At 33.0% G+C, this 16,877-nt stretch overlaps 3 protein-coding genes across 3 annotated transcripts; 2 read left to right on the top strand and 1 right to left on the bottom strand.

Annotated features, from left to right (window-relative positions):
* Positions 1-1,299: 1,299 nt before the first annotated feature.
* LOC111026728 (protein phosphatase Slingshot-like) lies at positions 1,300-5,874 on the top strand. Its single transcript, XM_022304859.1, has 4 exons — positions 1,300-1,621; positions 1,697-2,208; positions 2,789-3,008; positions 3,832-5,874. Exons 1-4 carry the CDS (start codon positions 1,401-1,403, stop codon positions 5,240-5,242), a joined length of 2,364 nt encoding a protein of 787 aa, XP_022160551.1. The 5' UTR covers positions 1,300-1,400; the 3' UTR covers positions 5,243-5,874.
* A 2,030-nt stretch (positions 5,875-7,904) lies between these two features.
* LOC111026727 lies at positions 7,905-10,116 on the bottom strand. Its single transcript, XM_022304858.1, has one exon. It carries the CDS (start codon positions 8,470-8,472, stop codon positions 8,152-8,154), a length of 321 nt encoding a protein of 106 aa, XP_022160550.1. The 5' UTR covers positions 8,473-10,116; the 3' UTR covers positions 7,905-8,151.
* Positions 10,117-10,287: 171 nt separating this feature from the next.
* On the top strand, positions 10,288-13,438 carry LOC111026724 (TFIIH basal transcription factor complex helicase XPD subunit). The gene is made up of 2 exons (XM_022304853.1): positions 10,288-12,573; positions 12,879-13,438. The coding sequence occupies exons 1-2, from the start codon at positions 10,773-10,775 to the stop codon at positions 13,346-13,348; spliced, it is 2,271 nt and encodes a 756-aa protein (XP_022160545.1). The 5' UTR covers positions 10,288-10,772; the 3' UTR covers positions 13,349-13,438.
* Positions 13,439-16,877: the final 3,439 nt, after the last annotated feature.

Below are 16,877 nucleotides of genomic sequence, written 5' to 3'. Positions count from 1 at the left end.
GTAGTATACTATGATATCGAATCACCTACATAAACTATAATACCAAGAGACATATTATATAGCGTGTAAATATTTTCTTATATCGAAAGTGAATCACGAGTTCGAATAAAAAGTATTTTAAGGTCATATTATATTCCGATATTCCAATCATAATATTATAATAATTGAAGTAAGTCAAATTCAAATGTAAAATACACTAAGCACATACTGGTTATTTTTCAAAGTCAGAGAAATTAATGAAAATAATTAACTAATTAGAGTACAGGTAATTCAAAATTCAGAACTTTGAGTCATAAGTTAATATTAAGCGAACAAAACATTTAACTCTAAAAGCTTAAAATTAATATGATTAAAAATAAGTTTCCAAATTAATTTTTTTATATTACTGCCGTTCGGGTCACAAATATATCAAAATATTTGCGAATGATTGAAGTGATCGGACGGCATGGGGGGCTACGTTTCAAGTTCTAAAAACTGGTTTTCATCTTATTTTCATTATTATGGCGAAGGTTTGGAGAAGATTGGACAAAGTAGAGGGAACTTCAAACTCGTCACAAATAGTTTCAATTGTTTAAATAATAATAATAACTGAACGTTTTGTTAAAAATGTACCCTTTACGCTATTCGCTTTAGTGGTCTAAGCCAGAGGTTGGCACCCTCAGCTCTCATATCAATTTTATTTAACCCACCAGTTAAATTTATAATTTGTATAAAAGTAGACATTATGTGTAAGACTACACTAAAAACCACGAACTAAGATAGTATGGTTCGGAAATAGTGTGTTAAAATGTTGTTTGTTTGCTTGTTTTTTAAGATACCTTATTAAATTAATAACCCTAGCAGTAACGAACCTAAATAAACTAAATTTTATATGACTGTTCATTTTTGTTTAAAATAGAATAAGGTACTTATAAAATTTGTGGTCCATGAAAAATTTGTATTTATTTTTTGGCCCATGACGCCAAAAGTTGACTCCATGCAGTTGAAGCAGTTGCACGTTTTCGATTAATCAATATTATTCATTAGCTTATTTTTATTTAAAACCATTGTACCTATACAATACAATTAAATAGTTAATTTAAAAAATTAAGTTAGTTAGTCTTAAGAATTATTTTTAAAGTTCACTGAAAAAACTAATTTATTACAATATATACTTTAATTACCTAGTTAAGTTATTAAATTTATCATAAAATAAGCTAAACTTGTTGTGATAAAAAGTTTCAAAAAATTAACTTTTTAACTAATTTAACTAGTTCATTATTTGATACTTACCTTTTTTGTTTTGATTTTAAACTCGTTTTCAACATACAATTTAATATACAACGTATACAACGATTTTTTTTAAATATATTCTAACATTTCATATTATTCAAACACATGATATTTTGAACACCTAGCAAATGTCGCCCACCATCACATCTCACTTGTATATGTATTGCATATACATACATTATATTTCGCATTTATTTTTCAGTGTACGACACATACTGAATGTGACAAGGGAAATCGACAATTTCTTCCCTGGCTCGTTCAACTATCTCAACGTTAGGGTGTACGACGATGATAAGACTGATCTATTAAAGCACTGGGATAACACCTATAAATACATCACAAAAGCCGAGTATGTGGACTGTAGAACTCGCACTCATTTATAATATCAATGTCGTTGTGCTCAACGTGTGTTTTATTTTTTCAGACAAGAAGGCTCTAAAGTCTTGGTACATTGCAAGATGGGCGTCAGTCGGTCTGCGAGCGTCGTAATAGCGTACGCTATGAAGGCTTACAACTGGTCTTTCAAAAAAGCACTAGACCACGTTCAGTCTAAACGCACCTGCATTAAACCCAACAAACATTTCATCCTACAGCTAGAAACTTATCAAGGAATATTGGCCGCGATGAAAAACCGCGAGAAATTGCAGCGCTCCAAATCCGAGACAAACTTGGTGGCCACGTCAGGCCTCATCACTCCTCCTAATTCGCCGAAAAAGGCTCTGGACACCCCGAGGTCACAGAGTGAAGGTGACAAAGACGCTACGCCACCGGATCGGTTAGACAAAGAAAACGAACCCGTCGTGCCTAGTCCGCCAACACGATTGATGCCGCCAAAGTTATTAGATATCAGTGGATACGATTTGATGAAATGCGGCGGCAGACCAAAGTCATGGTCACCAGAAAATAATTTTGCCACTGACATTTTAACCAGCTCTAGTGAGTTAATATATTTTTGAATCGACTGCGTTTGATAAAATAAACCGTTTCCTCCGTTATTCCAATAGAATAAGTGTTCAATTATGGCTTTTAAATAATGGAAAAATGAAACCAATATACGTACATATATATATATTTTAATTAAATAGCTTAATACTCTTTACCTATACACCATTCAGTTCAACTTTGATAAAAACATATTTAATGTGTGTAAAATTATATTTGTATGGCCTTTGTGGCTCGAAATTACACTTAAACGGATTCGAAATAATCACAACTTATGTTGTGCGTATATATTCTTTTGTTCTACTTTTAATATCAATGTCAAAAGATTGCATTCTTCATTAAATATCATGGTATGTTCCTAGACCATTAAATAATTTCCTCTCTTGGATAGAATTACTGCATTATCATCGTCTTTAAAACACTTGTGAGGATTATTTGTATTAAGAAAAACAAACGAAGGTTATTAAGTCATTATGTACAATTTATTGGTGTCTAAAAAAAATTGAACGCATCCCATTAAAAAAAAAGGAGGTGCATATTTGTAAAAATAACAAATGTATGTGTATATTTTCAGCGTTATTGTCGCAATCGTTGGAGAAAATTAACACGGATAAAATTGCTGTAGAAGTGGAAGTAGAAGTTCCGAATATTCCACCTGCACCACCGTTGCCTCCATTCGAAGCCCATAAGTACAACGTCAGTGTGTTCATGCCTTGCGGAAACGGCCTAAGATCGTACAGCGTGTCGCAGAACAAAATCGTTCAGTTACAACCAGCTACACCACCAGCCCCCAGGTAACGTATATTATTATACCCACCATGTTCGATAACAACGATTAATAGTAAATATTTCGTTAGAGATCTACTATGACAGCACGAGTGAATCTATCTTGCAATACACAAAGTATAATTTATTTCGTTTAAATGAGTGTTAAAGTATACAATATCCGTTATTATATTAATTTAACGGTACCTGAGTGCGTGGTGAATTTACTATACAATCCTTGAGGGGGAAAATATTATACTATACAGATTGATACACCAATAGTTATTCAAAATCAGATTTTTGGAATTTTTAAATATACCTAGTTGCTTGCTTAGATCTTATTTTAAAATTATTAAAATTATTTGTACTACTTAAGAAGTGTTATGTAGAGAGATTCAAACTTCCGTTTTTCAAATAACTACTCGTTTGAATTTTAAATTTCAGTTAACATCAACATTTTCAAAAAAATTATCCACTAAATAATTTAGAGTAAAATGGGGGGGAGGGGGTTCTCATTTGAATAACAAAAATTTGTATGACCACTGGCCACTCCTTAAGTAGTACAAAAAAATTCAAGAATTTGAAAAAATTATGTTTTGGGAATAGTTAAAAATTAAAAATTTATTATTGAAGAAAAAATTCTGCAGGTTGATCAGTCCCTGTTTATTTTTACTTACAATGTATTAGTGATAACTATCATCATTTTTTTTTTTTTCATAATGATAGTCAAAATATCATAATTTTTTTAATAAAAGTATTATACTTGGTATACTATGATTTATAATTACTATGTGAAATGCAGATAAATAGTTCAAACTTGATATATACATCACGCATAACATTGTGTTACAGACCATCGTCGGTTAAGCTGCGAGTCAACGAACTGGAATCTAGCGGCATCGTCGGCAGTTGCAGCGGTAGCGTCACTAGCAATAGCGCCGGTGGTTGCACGTCTAGTCCGGACCGCAAATCGACGACGGACCCGGGCCGGAATCTGGTGCTGAATCTCACCACCCAGTTTGAGGGCGTGGTGGCCTCGTCGAGCGCGGCCAATTCGCCTTCCGACGACAACGTTCTAGTCAACAAACCCTTGTCCGCCGAATCGCCGAAGTTTAGCCGGATAGCCGTCCACAGACCTCCCTCGATCGCTGTTTGCACCCCACAGAAACGGGACGGTGGTGATCTGTTTTCGTCCCGACTGGACAGGGTGTTTGAACGTGAGGAGCGCAAACAGTGTCGCGAACCATTCGACCATCAAACGGCGGCGGTGGCTGTAAGCGCTGGTGACGTGTCCCGACAAAACTCGTGGAGCTCCTACGACAGTGCCGTCGTGTTGCGTGACGTCATATCCAGACACAGTTCTTGGGGCTCTTGCGACACACGTACCTTGCCGTCCAGGAACAGTTCGTGGGGCTCGTACGACGTCCGGCCGACCATGCAGTACGTCAGCGAACGCGGCGAAAGGCCGTCCGTAATCTCCACTGCCGCCGCAGACGTCGCTAAAACGGCCGCGGACGAACCTTGTTACCGGCCGGCCAAGAGGCCAAAGCAAAAGGACCAGCAAAAACTGCTGCAGCCCAATTGCTATTCGAGCTCGCCGACACTGGGCCTGCAAGGAGCTTCGCACAAGCTAGCCAACCGGGCGACTGCGTCTCAGCCGAACATATCTGGTCTTGGCAACACCCCCGTCACCGCTGCGTGCAACAACAAGCACAGCAGTCTGGTAAGGAGTTTGAAAGAAGAGTTTGAGGCCAAGGCGGGCGACGCCGTAGAAAAACCGTCGAGGAAGAACAGCGGTGGCGGAGGCGGTGGGAGTTCGACCGAGGACGACGGCACCGGCACTGAACACGTCAAGAGCCTGCCCACATCTCCGGTCAGCGAACACCCAAAGGTCACACAACGGCCCAGCCCGGCCGCGTCCATGGAGGACATATCGGTCAGGAAACTTGTGGGCAAGTACGAAAACGGCAGGGCCCGTTCCAAGACGTTCGTGCAGGACAGTGGTTGTCCGCGCAATCCGCTCTACCAGCAGCCGCCGGTGCCGCCGCGAGTGTCCAGCCTGGACGTGTCCGCGATCAGGCCACGAAAGTTCGAGTGCAATCCCGTCGTCAAAACTGTTGTGTTGCCCATACAACAGAGCGACATCCGCGCATCCGTCAACCGGGCCGCCAACAACAAATTACAACAGGGCAAATCGCATCCGCTGACAAAATTGTCGTTCAAACAGCTGAAAGTGAACAGTACTGTTTACAACAGCATGTAAAGGGTACAAACAGATCGGCGGATAACCGTAAAATGCATAACGCGTCTGAGTCGTAATATTATTATTATAACGTACTATATGCGTGTTGACTCTTAATGAATGTGTTTTTTTTTTTGTTTTTTATTTTGTACTTTTGAATTCTGTTACGTTATAATTCTGTTTTTACTTTGACAATTCATCTGTGTAACGTTTTATTTTTCATTTTTTTTTTTCTATCCGTTTACTGCAGTATAATATAATAGTGAACACTTCTCGTCGTCTCTCCTCCCACCCACTCCCACCCCACCCCACCCCCTTCGACTTTTGTTTTTGTTTTCTAGTCTATAACGCGCAAAACTACCGTATCAACTGTGTACATAATAATATATAATGTTATACAATTATTATAATACGAGAATTTACCCATACCTATCATTATTACAGGAATCTCTACGCCACCGCTTTACTCTAAGACAGACTATTTAAAAAAAAAACTAATGAAATTATTGTATTTCAAGTATAATTTTAACATAAGGATCGATTGTTGTAAAACAATATGTTTTCGTGTATTGTACATAGGTGCGCTCTCTCGTATAATAATATATGATAACTATCTGCCGCGTGTTTCAAAGTTTTTCAAAAAAAAAAAAAAATATTACAATATTGTTTTCACAAAGTTGTAGATCTCATTTTTTTTCGCTTACCCAGGCGGAAACATTCGCTTCCTCGCGTGTTCCGGCGATCGTAATAACAATATATATATACGATGGTTGGTCGATCAGTTGTGGGCACCACTCTCCTCCTATATTTAAATAATATTGTGTATATAATTTTGTAAGCTTACAATATATTGTGTGTTGAATAAACAATTTTAAAAATAATGTTTTAATTTTTAGCTGATCCTGTATGGCGTTGTCCGTGACAAATTTAATGCCTGTGCTTATATACTCCTACTTACCTATCTATATCCGTACTTTATTTACCCTTGCTATTAAACTCCGTAAATTGAACCTGCTCAGATTTCTAACACGATTGCAGTTTAGGTTGTTTTGACTATATAAATGTAAAACAGACACAGCCAAGCTCGGGTTGGGCCGTCGAGCTACCAATAAGATCTCTGTGGGTTGCCTAAAATATGGTCCGGTAATGAGTATTTGCAAGTATTGATTTTATTTTTATATGATATCCAGAAATATTAGTATACTATCATTAGTGAAAAATATAATTGAATTGAATTGTTAAACCGTACAGTAACTGCTGTTGATCAAACGTTAGAAACCCTAAAACTATATGACACCTATTACCTATTCGGCACTGAGTACCTATATTTACTATTTAGGTGTAAAATGATATCCAATCAAAATAACTTTTTTGCTTTCTGCAACCAATGGAAACACATTATAAACTTAATGAATGAAAGTCATTTCTGAACCAACTATAATCAGCATTTAAGATTATAATCGTGAAGTGTATAATCAATAACACTTATTTGTAGTTGAAATAATATGTTATAATATTATGAAAGTCATTATAGTATGACAACATAATCTACCTATTATCACGTCATTCAACCCGTTTAATCTTTCAGATGGCACATCTCCTTCACAGCCTGTCAATACATGTACGTGCAATATTATTTGTATGCTGGAATAATGTCTAATAAAAAGTGGAGAATACATAATCGTATTTTGAATACTTGTTAAAAGTATTTGTATTTGTATTAAAAATATTCAAATAATTTTGAAAGAAACCATTCGAATACACATTTAAAAATGTCAAATACAAATGACAAGTGTGCACGTAAATGTGTATTCTGAATACATTTAAAAATATTCTCAACAAGACTATACAGCACGTCCGTGAAAAAAAAAATAGTCTAACCGCAAATGGTTCCTAACCTAACTCTACCTATGTGGCTCTGTATTCTTATAACTCAAATGAAATGTCTATTTATAATAATAAATGTTAAAATTACGGTAATTTCCAAATCCGAAATCAAGGTGGATTTAATCACACCCTAATAAATCCACCTTGTCCGGAATGTCTATCTATTTATTTTTTTAGAATTATTTACATATAAGAATATTCTTACAGTCCCCCGTCTGTTATTTCCATCTGGGGTCCGTTAAAATAATTCGTTGGCGTGGTTACCAAACTATTGATAAATCGGTCGTTTTATATGTTGTATTATTGATGGTTAAACGATATGTTTGTTTATTTACAGTCGTAGACGACTTCAACAAAGACATACAAAAGTTTAAACCAGCACTTGATAAATACCTATATACAAGGAAAAACGTATACCTACCCAGTGCCGCAACTAGGATTCTTGGGGCCCCGGACAAAGTCAATATATGCCCCCCCCCCACCGAGGTCTATGTATATAATATTTTTTATAGGTTACTTATAAAAATATAAATAATAATGGCGATTTTTTTTTAAAGCCTAAAAATATAATATGAAGGCCCACTATACCCAGTGACCAGTGTATTGTTATTAAAATATAACTATACACACCTTTAGTGTTCTTTTTTTATTATAAATATTAATTAAAGCTTTTGTAATAATATATGGTTCTAAAAAAAATATTGCATAGCAAAAAAATTGTATGCATCTATATTATATTTAAACATTTAATTATATAAAAAAAATTCTATAACTAATTTAAAATTATAAAAAATGTATCACAAACATATACAAATAATAATAATTGATAAGATATCAATTTATTATACTCATTACTTGATATTAGACATTAATTCAACAAATTTCATAATATATGATATCTACTACCTATTTATATAGAAAAAAAAATAATTACAAACAATATGGAATACAATTGTATAACTTAGTTCAAGTCATTGTAAATGTGTCATAAATCATAATACTTATAATAATATGTGCTATAGATATGTGCATAATCATTCAAATTAAGAACGGAAATTCATTTTTCTTGCTTTTAAATTAGCAAAGTCATTTATAACCTTTTCTAAATTTAATTCTGATGTACGAATTTGTTCTACATTAAGTATAGCTATATTAGTCAAACGATCTTGTGCTATAGAATTTCTCAGAAAGTTCTTAATAAGTTTTAATTTAGAAAATGATCTTTCTGCAGAGGCAACTGTAACTGGCAATACTAAGAATAGCATGCAGGCTCCTAGTACTTCAGAGTAACTTATAGAAAAATCATTTTTTAGGATAAATGTTGCAAGTTCACCAATTGTTTTTAAATTTTTGTCTATGATCATTTCCTTAAGAGAGATAAGTTGACCGGTAAATTCAGAACTTATATCTGATTGATATTTAGTTACAAAGTCATATGATTCCTAGGTAACCTATACCTAAGTAACTATAAACAGCAACTTAAAATGAACGTCCTTAATAATTTGTATATTAAAGTATTAAATAATAAGTTGATCTACGTTAAACATAATTACGATATGTGATATGTACAATCATACGTCCCATGCCTTAGTTTGGTGACATTGATCGGGTCACGGGATGACCTATCCTATAATTTTGCCAGGATTACATGTGCCTTGGAAGCGTTTGGCTTTTATTATTTTTGATAGCTCCAGCTACAGCTTTCCCGAAACCAGTCCACTGTCCGAGTAATAATTGGGTACAAGTGTCCTACAGGCTTCTCGCTTCTGACTTGTCTGCATTCAACAAGTAAGATGCAAGTTGGATCCGTCGGCCACGGTCCGACATTATCAGGTTGGAACTTTTGAACTCTCCCGGAGAATTCAGGTATATTATTACTGGATAGAGGTAACACTCTATATAACTAAATATAACCTGCACTCTGCCATTGGAGAGCTAGAGATAAATACATAAACCCTTCCCTTAGTTCCCTTCAAAAACAAAAATACGAAATCGTAAATACACCCCTCACACCCAATGTGGTTTATATTAAACATCAAAATCAAATCGCACAGGATAATTTATTGTTAATTACACAAATTATTATTAAATGATGGACAAATAATTATTTATATATAAGTACTCTATATTATAAGCCACAAAACGGAAAACAAATTAGTATATAATTTAACTTCATTCACTGTTTAAGAGGTTTTCACTTTGTTAAATGTCGTTTGTATGTAATAAAATATAAAACAAGTGAATTTTCATCACGATAACTTCCTTCACATTGCAATGTACAAGATGTCCAAGGATTCTTGCGTTTTTTTCACCAATATTGTGCAGTTTTTTCGTAACCGATACCTACCAAAACTGTGATGAAATGGCAAATACCAAAAAATAATCCATAGTTAAATGCATTTCACAATATATTTGTCGAGTTTTATTTATTGATACAAAAAATTATATATACTTAATTACGTAAAATAAATAGCTAAGAATATAATATAATTTAAGATATTTTAATATCTAATCTATTTATATCTAGTTTTGGCTCGACGTATTATAAACATTGAAATTGATCTAATTTTTTCCGGTAGTTATGTTTATATGATCATTACGTTTTTGGGGTTATCACTGTTTCTCAGCGTTCAACATTTTTCTTTTCCAAATACTCGAGCATTTCATCTTTGCCACAACTTCTAACTGATGTCCTCCTCCGACCATACGTCCAATCATGTACTGAAAGTCAATACTGCCAATGAACGGTTACAGAATCGTGGCTGCACAATGTATTCACGAAATTTAAACGAACAATTTTTCCTTAAATCAACAGTGGTTAAAACTTAAAATAGATAGTTGGATACTTTTACATTAGGTATTGTGTAAAATATGAATGATAAATAGGGAAATTTAAACAACATTTATTTGCACTTTGGTACTTTTAAAAGTTCACATTTTTGTTTTTAAATCATATTTTTACTTATTCTCATTTCCAGCTAATCTTAATAATATATAAATGGAATATAAATAATATCCATAAATACACAATATCTAAGTGTAAGGAGCTTAGCATAGGTAATATATTATACGTACTTGTGTACTTGAGATTCGTGAATTCGAGCTAATTTTATTAATTATTAATAACATTGTTAGTGTGAGTAAAAATTACATTGAATATACAAAAATGAATTTTTCAAGCCTTCGTTTAGGAAATATAAAAATAATTTCTCAGTTTTTTTGTTTTTTATGTTATGAAAAAAGAGTAACTGTTGCCCCTCAACTTGAACATGCCAAAAAAGCCCTAGTCTCAGTAGCTCTGAAGATCGATCACCACCGGAGACCGGACAACAAAAACGTCTCGAAATACATGAAGCTGCCGTAGAACCAGGACGATACAATTTATTATTTTATAGTACTTCGGAGTAATATATTTTGTGCGTAATGTCGTTAACCGACACTTGCAGCTACACTACGGCTGTGATAAGGACGTTATCATGGCCGAATACCGATAACAAAATAAAAACAATCTCGAGAGTTGTAGATACTCGAGGAAAATACCTAGTAAAATGATGTGCGTTAAATTCAAACATTTGATTTTAAAAAAAAAATTTGAGAGCCCGTCAATGTCACCACGACACTGTTAAGTTTTTACTGGGAAACAGAAAACCGCGACAAAACGAAAATGAAGTTCTTCATCGACGAGCTGGAGGTGTTCTTCCCGTACGAGTACATATACCCCGAGCAGTACGCGTACATGGTGGAACTGAAGAAGGCGATAGATGCCAAGGGACATTGCCTGCTAGAGATGCCTTCGGGCACCGGTAAGACCATCACCATACTGTCGCTGATCGTCGCTTACATGGTCAAGTATCCGGCGAAACTTGCAAAGCTGTTGTACAGTACCCGAACACTGTCAGAGATCGAAAAGGCTGCTGAAGAATTGCGCGTTTTGTGCGACTACTACAAGTCGAACAAGTGCGATGCCAACATTCTGGGCGTAGTGCTGTCTTCCCGCAAGAATCTGTGCGTCAACCCGTCGGTTGCCGGCGAACACAACGGACGCGTGGTAGACGCTCGCTGTCACGCACTGACCGCGCCGTTCGTGCGCTCCCGCCATGCCGATGGTGAGACTGTAAACGTGTGTGAATTCTACGAGAAACTCGATTCTCTAGGAAGAGACACGATTCTGCCTCCAAACATCTACAATATAGAGGACCTGAAAGAACTGGGTACAAAACAAGGCTTATGCCCTTACTTTGTGGCCAGACAGACGCTTATACATGCCAATGTCGTCATATACAGCTATCATTACCTCTTGGACCCTAAAATTGCAGGCATAGTTTCTAAAGATTTCAACAAAAACACTATAGTGGTGTTTGACGAGGCGCATAATATTGACAATGTCTGTATAGACTCGTTAAGTTCACACATCACGAGCAACAATCTGGACAAAGCTATGGAAGGACTCAATAAATTGGACACAGAAATCACGTCCATGAAAGAGAGGGACTCACAAAGGTTGAAGGAAGAGTACAGGAAAATGGTCGACGGCTTGAGAGAAATTTATAGAAACCGCGAAGCCAATGCTGCCCTAGCTAATCCAATTGTACCTGATCAGGTGCTAAAAATTACCGAACTACCTGGGAGCATCCGAAGCGCTGAACACTATATTGGTTTTATGAAAAGATTCATTATGTACCTGAAACTCAGAATGAACTCTACCACTGTAGTACAAGAAACACCTATAATGTTCATTAAAGATGTGTATCAAAAAGTATGTATAAATAGAAAACCATTACGGTTTTGTACTGAGCGGTTATCGTCGTTGCTGAGGACATTAGAAATATCTGAAATCATAGATTTCTCTCCACTTATCACAGTTGCTCAATTTGCCACCCTAGTATCAACTTACATGAAAGGATTTATGATAATTATAGAACCGTTTGATGAAAGGTCTTCAACAGACAGCTGTGTTATGCATTTTAGTTGTTTAGATGCTTCAATCGCCATCAAACCAATTTTAGACTATTTCAATACTGTTCTTATAACATCAGGAACATTATCGCCATTGGATATGTACCCCAAGATTTTGAACATCAATCCAGTAATTATGACATCCCTGACCATGACATTGTCCAGACAGTGTTTTTTGCCAATGGTGGTTGGTCGAGGTAATGACCAAGTAGCACTGACGTCCAAGTGGGAATCAAGAGAAGATTCTTCTGTTGCACGTAACTATGGACATTTACTTTTGGAAATGGTAAAAGTGGTACCTGATGGTGTCGTATGTTTTTTCCCATCATATTTATATATGAAATCCGTGGTAGCTGCTTGGTATGATCAAGGATTAATTGAAAAAATTTTAGATTACAAATTGATATTTATCGAGACACAAAATATAGTTGTCACTAACCATGCAATAAAATGTTACGCAGAAGCCATAGAACGAGGAAAAGGAGCACTGTTATTGTCAGTTGCTAGAGGTTTGTTTTTATTGTATACGCATATTATAATTAATAATAAAATATTGTTAAAATTAAATTTGATATCTTATAATATCAATTATATACAATTTTTATAACTTATCAATCATTATTTATACTTGGCTAAAAAGTAAAAGTACTAATATAACTAATGAACCGCTTTATTTGTTTAAAAAATAATTTAGTACATTTTTTTCATATTTTATTAAAATATATACATCTAACATTACAATATTTATTATTTAAATAAATTATTTCTTAGTATTTTATTTTTAAATAACAATACAAATTGTCTTTTTTTACAGGTAAAGTGTCTGAAGGTATGGATTTTGATCATCATTATGGTCGAGCAGTAATTGTTATGGGTATGCCATATGTCTATACTCAGTGTCGTATATTAAAAGCTCGCATGGAATATTTATGCAGTCAATACCAAATATCTGAAGGTGATTTCTTAACTTTTGATGCGATGAGACACACTGCCCAGTGTGTTGGTAGAGCAATCCGTGGTAAAATGGACTACGGCATCATGGTGTTTGCAGACAAAAGGTTTGCCAGACACGATAAAAGAAGTAAACTGCCAAAGTGGATACAGGCGTATCTAACTGACAATGTTTGCAACTTAACAGTAGACGAAGCTGCACAAATGTCTAAACGTTGGTTAAGGTATATAGCACAACCTGATCCAATTGAAAATCAAATGGGAGTATCATTGTTAGATGTTAATGGACTGAATAAAACTGATTTCTTAACAAAAGTGATTCAAAAATGTTGAGAACCAGTTCCATGTAAAATGTATACCTATTTAATTTATATTTTTTGTAATTTTGTCTAAACTTTATTAAAGTTTATCCATATAAGTGTTCATATAATTATTTTTTTATTTGTAACCAAAAATGTATTATAATATATTAGTTAATTATGAAATTATTTACAGCATTTCTCAGAAATGGTAACTTTACTGCTATTAATAAAATAATTTTATTTATATTTTGTATTGGTTCTCTAATTGAGGTAACTCATGATGGGTGCGATCACAGCTGGGCCCAAACAATGTTTTTCTTTTAATAGTATAATAATTGTTTATTTTTTTTTTTTTTTAATGGTTTAAACCATATTGAAATTTAATTTTAATCTTATAAACCTGTTGCAATAATGAGTTGAAATAATATGGTATGTATAGAGCTCAGATTTAAAATATGTCCTTTCAAAATATGCATTTATGACCTAAAAACTAAAAGGATTCCCCTAGATTGACCTAGGATTTCTTCAGAAATCAAAATTAATTTGTGAAATATTTTATTTAAAAACCAGATTGCCTTAAGTTGTTAAAGTACAATATGTGTATTTATTTAGGTACCAATTTTATTTTTATTTTTTTTCATGATATATCTAGAAATAGGTTTAGACTCACCTACAAAAATAAATAATCCTCTAAACGTTTTTAAAAATAAACTTACACTTCCAAAACTGCAAAAAATTAAAAATAAGTTTGTTGTTACCATAGTGGGTACTTAAAACACTTTTGTATCTTGGAGAGCATTTTTTTTAAAAACATGCAAATGCATCAAAATCCAAACACTAGTTAAATATAATAATATATTATATTATAATAAAGAATCTTACAGAGTAGTGAGTACTTATAATTTCTGATTGAAAGCTTAAAATTTTAATAAAAAATTTATGTTTATGCATATTTTGTAAATAGCAAAGGTATTTCCAAATCATGAGTTCTGTGACAGTTTCACTCAAAATACTATTATATGTTCAATATTATGCAGTTGTCTATACTAGTTAGTCTTCATGAAACTATGCATAAAATAAATCATGAACAATTATTAAAAAAGTATATAAAATAATTTTAGCATATGGACGAACACTTATAAGATCTCTTGGATACTTGCAAAATGAAGGGAGGTTTTGGACATTTCTCTCCTGGCTCCAAAATTAGATGTTATGTATGCCACTGATCTTAATATATCAATGATTGGGTGTATGAGTGTCGTTAAGTAAACATTTCTGAATTTTTCAGGTAACCAATTTTAAATACATTTATAATGTGTAATATTCAACATTTAAAACATTGTCATTTAAAGAAGGTGGGCAAATATTCGAGGGGTAAATTAATTTTTGTTTATTGTAAAAACCTTGGGGGGAATCTTCTATTAAAACTTCTAATTTAATCTATGAAGAAAAAAGCATCTGAATTTCTAACTGAAAAATAATTTGCACTGTAGGTATCTTTAATATTTCAGAACTGCTGTCTGCTATTAAAGCAACTTATGAGGAATGTTGCATTAAATTTCCCAGCTTTTTAACTGAGTAATTAAGTTTTTATCGTCAATAATTTAAATAAAATTCTTAAGACTATAAATATCTCAAAAAGAGTCAAAATGTTTCCATACATGGAAAATGCTAATATAAATATTAGATGAAAATTTCAAGTATCTACGGTCATAAGTTTTTCAGTTAGGTCCACAAAAAATATATAATCGATTTTTTCAAAAATTGGTTTTACTTGAAAAATTTTTTTTTTATTTATATAACTTAGGTAATATCTCAAATATTGAGACGCCCCTTAATATATTTGTGATTCGAGACGATCAATAGACCGGCGTGCTACCTAGATACTTAGGAAGGTTAATGTGCTGTTAAGGCAGAATATTAACTATCTAGGTCAGCGGTTCTCAAACTTTTTTTCGTGTACCACTTAAGTACCTATATTATCAATCAGTCGCGTACCACTGATGATTAAAAGTAGAAGAACACAAACTTTACATACCTAGTTAAATACATTTATTTTAAATAAAAATGCAGTAAAATACTACAATATAATTATTATTTATTTATTAATACAAATGTATTAGTGTTTAAAAATTAAGACATGAATTAAATAACAAATTTTCAATAAGAACCATGGATTTGTAGATTTGATATATGGTGAAATATCTGGTTCAATATTACTTAAGGCATTCCGCGTACCAACATGTAGTATTTCGCGTACCACAGTTTGAGAATCGCTGATCTAGGTAATTTAATCTGAATTTTAGATTCTGAGCGGAGCGATAAACGCATAGGTATTATTGATTTATTACAATGATGTGTGGTGTTTTTTTTTATTCTTGTTGAAATAATGCTTCGATTTTCAACTTCGATATCTTTTCCGGTAGGAAAGTTAATCTAGTTGGTGCTTCCGACAGGTCATAATTTAAAATTTATAGTAGTTTTCAAAAGCGCCGGGAAAACAAAATAAAATTAAGGAAAAATTGGAATTTTAAGGCAAAATCAGTTTTTGACAAAATCAATCATAATTTTTGGTTTAACTCTAAAAAAAAGACTATAAATAGGTACATACAATTTTCATTGAATGTTTGTATTAGCATTTTCTATACACCACACGAGTTTCAAAATATTTTGACTCATTTTGAGCTAAGTATTCATAGGAATATAAAATGTTCTATTATTATCAGTTTTTTTAAATTTATGTTGGTAAAAAAAAAATTTGCTCTGTCAAAAAACTAAAAAATATAATACAAGGTTCTTCATAAGTTCTTGTTAGTGGAAATTAAAAAAAAGTTGTGCATAAATCCACAATATTTTTTTATGAGCATCTGAAGTTATAGAATTTTTATTAAATTCGTAAAAATCACCAAAATTTGGAAATTATTTTGAGTTAGAAATTTATAATATTAATAATATTATTTTATTTTTATATCTTAGATTTGATAATATAATACAAGATTTGTTCTAAGTTTTTTCTACCTTTATCAAAAAAAAAAATGTCCACCAGAAAGTCAAATTAAATTTTTATGAGAGTTTAAAGTTCAAATTTTACAAATTATGTTGTAGATAAAAATGTATAAAATATTCAACTTTTATACCCAAGGATTAAAAATTAAATACAAATTTCACCGAAGTGCAAAAAAAAATATTAACACAGTTAGTTGTTTAGTTATTTTAAATTCAAACTTGGACAGAATTAGGTACAACCAAGAATAATGATTTCAGTTCTTTTATTGTAATTTAAAAATATTATTTATGGGTAGGTACTTGAAAATTTAAGGGACGTATATAAATATATTATTATATTTTATACATACGATGACATTTTCAAATTCAAAAATGAATTTAACTTTCTATTATAGTATTAAGTAGGTACTTACACTAATGCCTATTATGTAATAAAATAAATTCCTCTACTCACAATAATATCATAAAATATACCAACTTAGTAATATTATAAGCTGACAGACTTCGTTCAGAAACGTTTTTCGTATACAATGATTTCATATCAATGAATTCAA

The sequence above is a fragment of the Myzus persicae genome, unplaced genomic scaffold, assembly GCF_001856785.1.
Source record: "Myzus persicae strain clone G006 unplaced genomic scaffold, MPER_G0061.0, whole genome shotgun sequence".
Classification (NCBI taxonomy): domain Eukaryota; kingdom Metazoa; phylum Arthropoda; class Insecta; order Hemiptera; family Aphididae; genus Myzus; species Myzus persicae.
This window is presented reverse-complemented; position numbering and strand designations above follow the sequence as displayed.

What these genes read in the sequence shown, in the direction of transcription:
- LOC111026728 (XM_022304859.1), top strand. Translation starts at nt 1,401, where the DNA reads ATGTCGCCCACCATCACATCTCACTTGTATATGTATTGCATATACATA. An exon ending in TGACATTTTAACCAGCTCTA is followed by an intron (nt 2,209 to 2,788) that starts GTGAGTTAATAT and finishes GTATATTTTCAG; the next exon opens with CGTTATTGTCGCAATCGTTG. An exon ending in GCTACACCACCAGCCCCCAG is followed by an intron (nt 3,009 to 3,831) that starts GTAACGTATATT and finishes ATTGTGTTACAG; the next exon opens with ACCATCGTCGGTTAAGCTGC.
- LOC111026724 (XM_022304853.1), top strand. Translation starts at nt 10,773, where the DNA reads ATGAAGTTCTTCATCGACGAGCTGGAGGTGTTCTTCCCGTACGAGTAC. An exon ending in GTTATTGTCAGTTGCTAGAG is followed by an intron (nt 12,574 to 12,878) that starts GTTTGTTTTTAT and finishes CTTTTTTTACAG; the next exon opens with GTAAAGTGTCTGAAGGTATG.
- LOC111026727 (XM_022304858.1), bottom strand. Translation starts at nt 8,472, where the DNA reads ATGATCATAGACAAAAATTTAAAAACAATTGGTGAACTTGCAACATTT.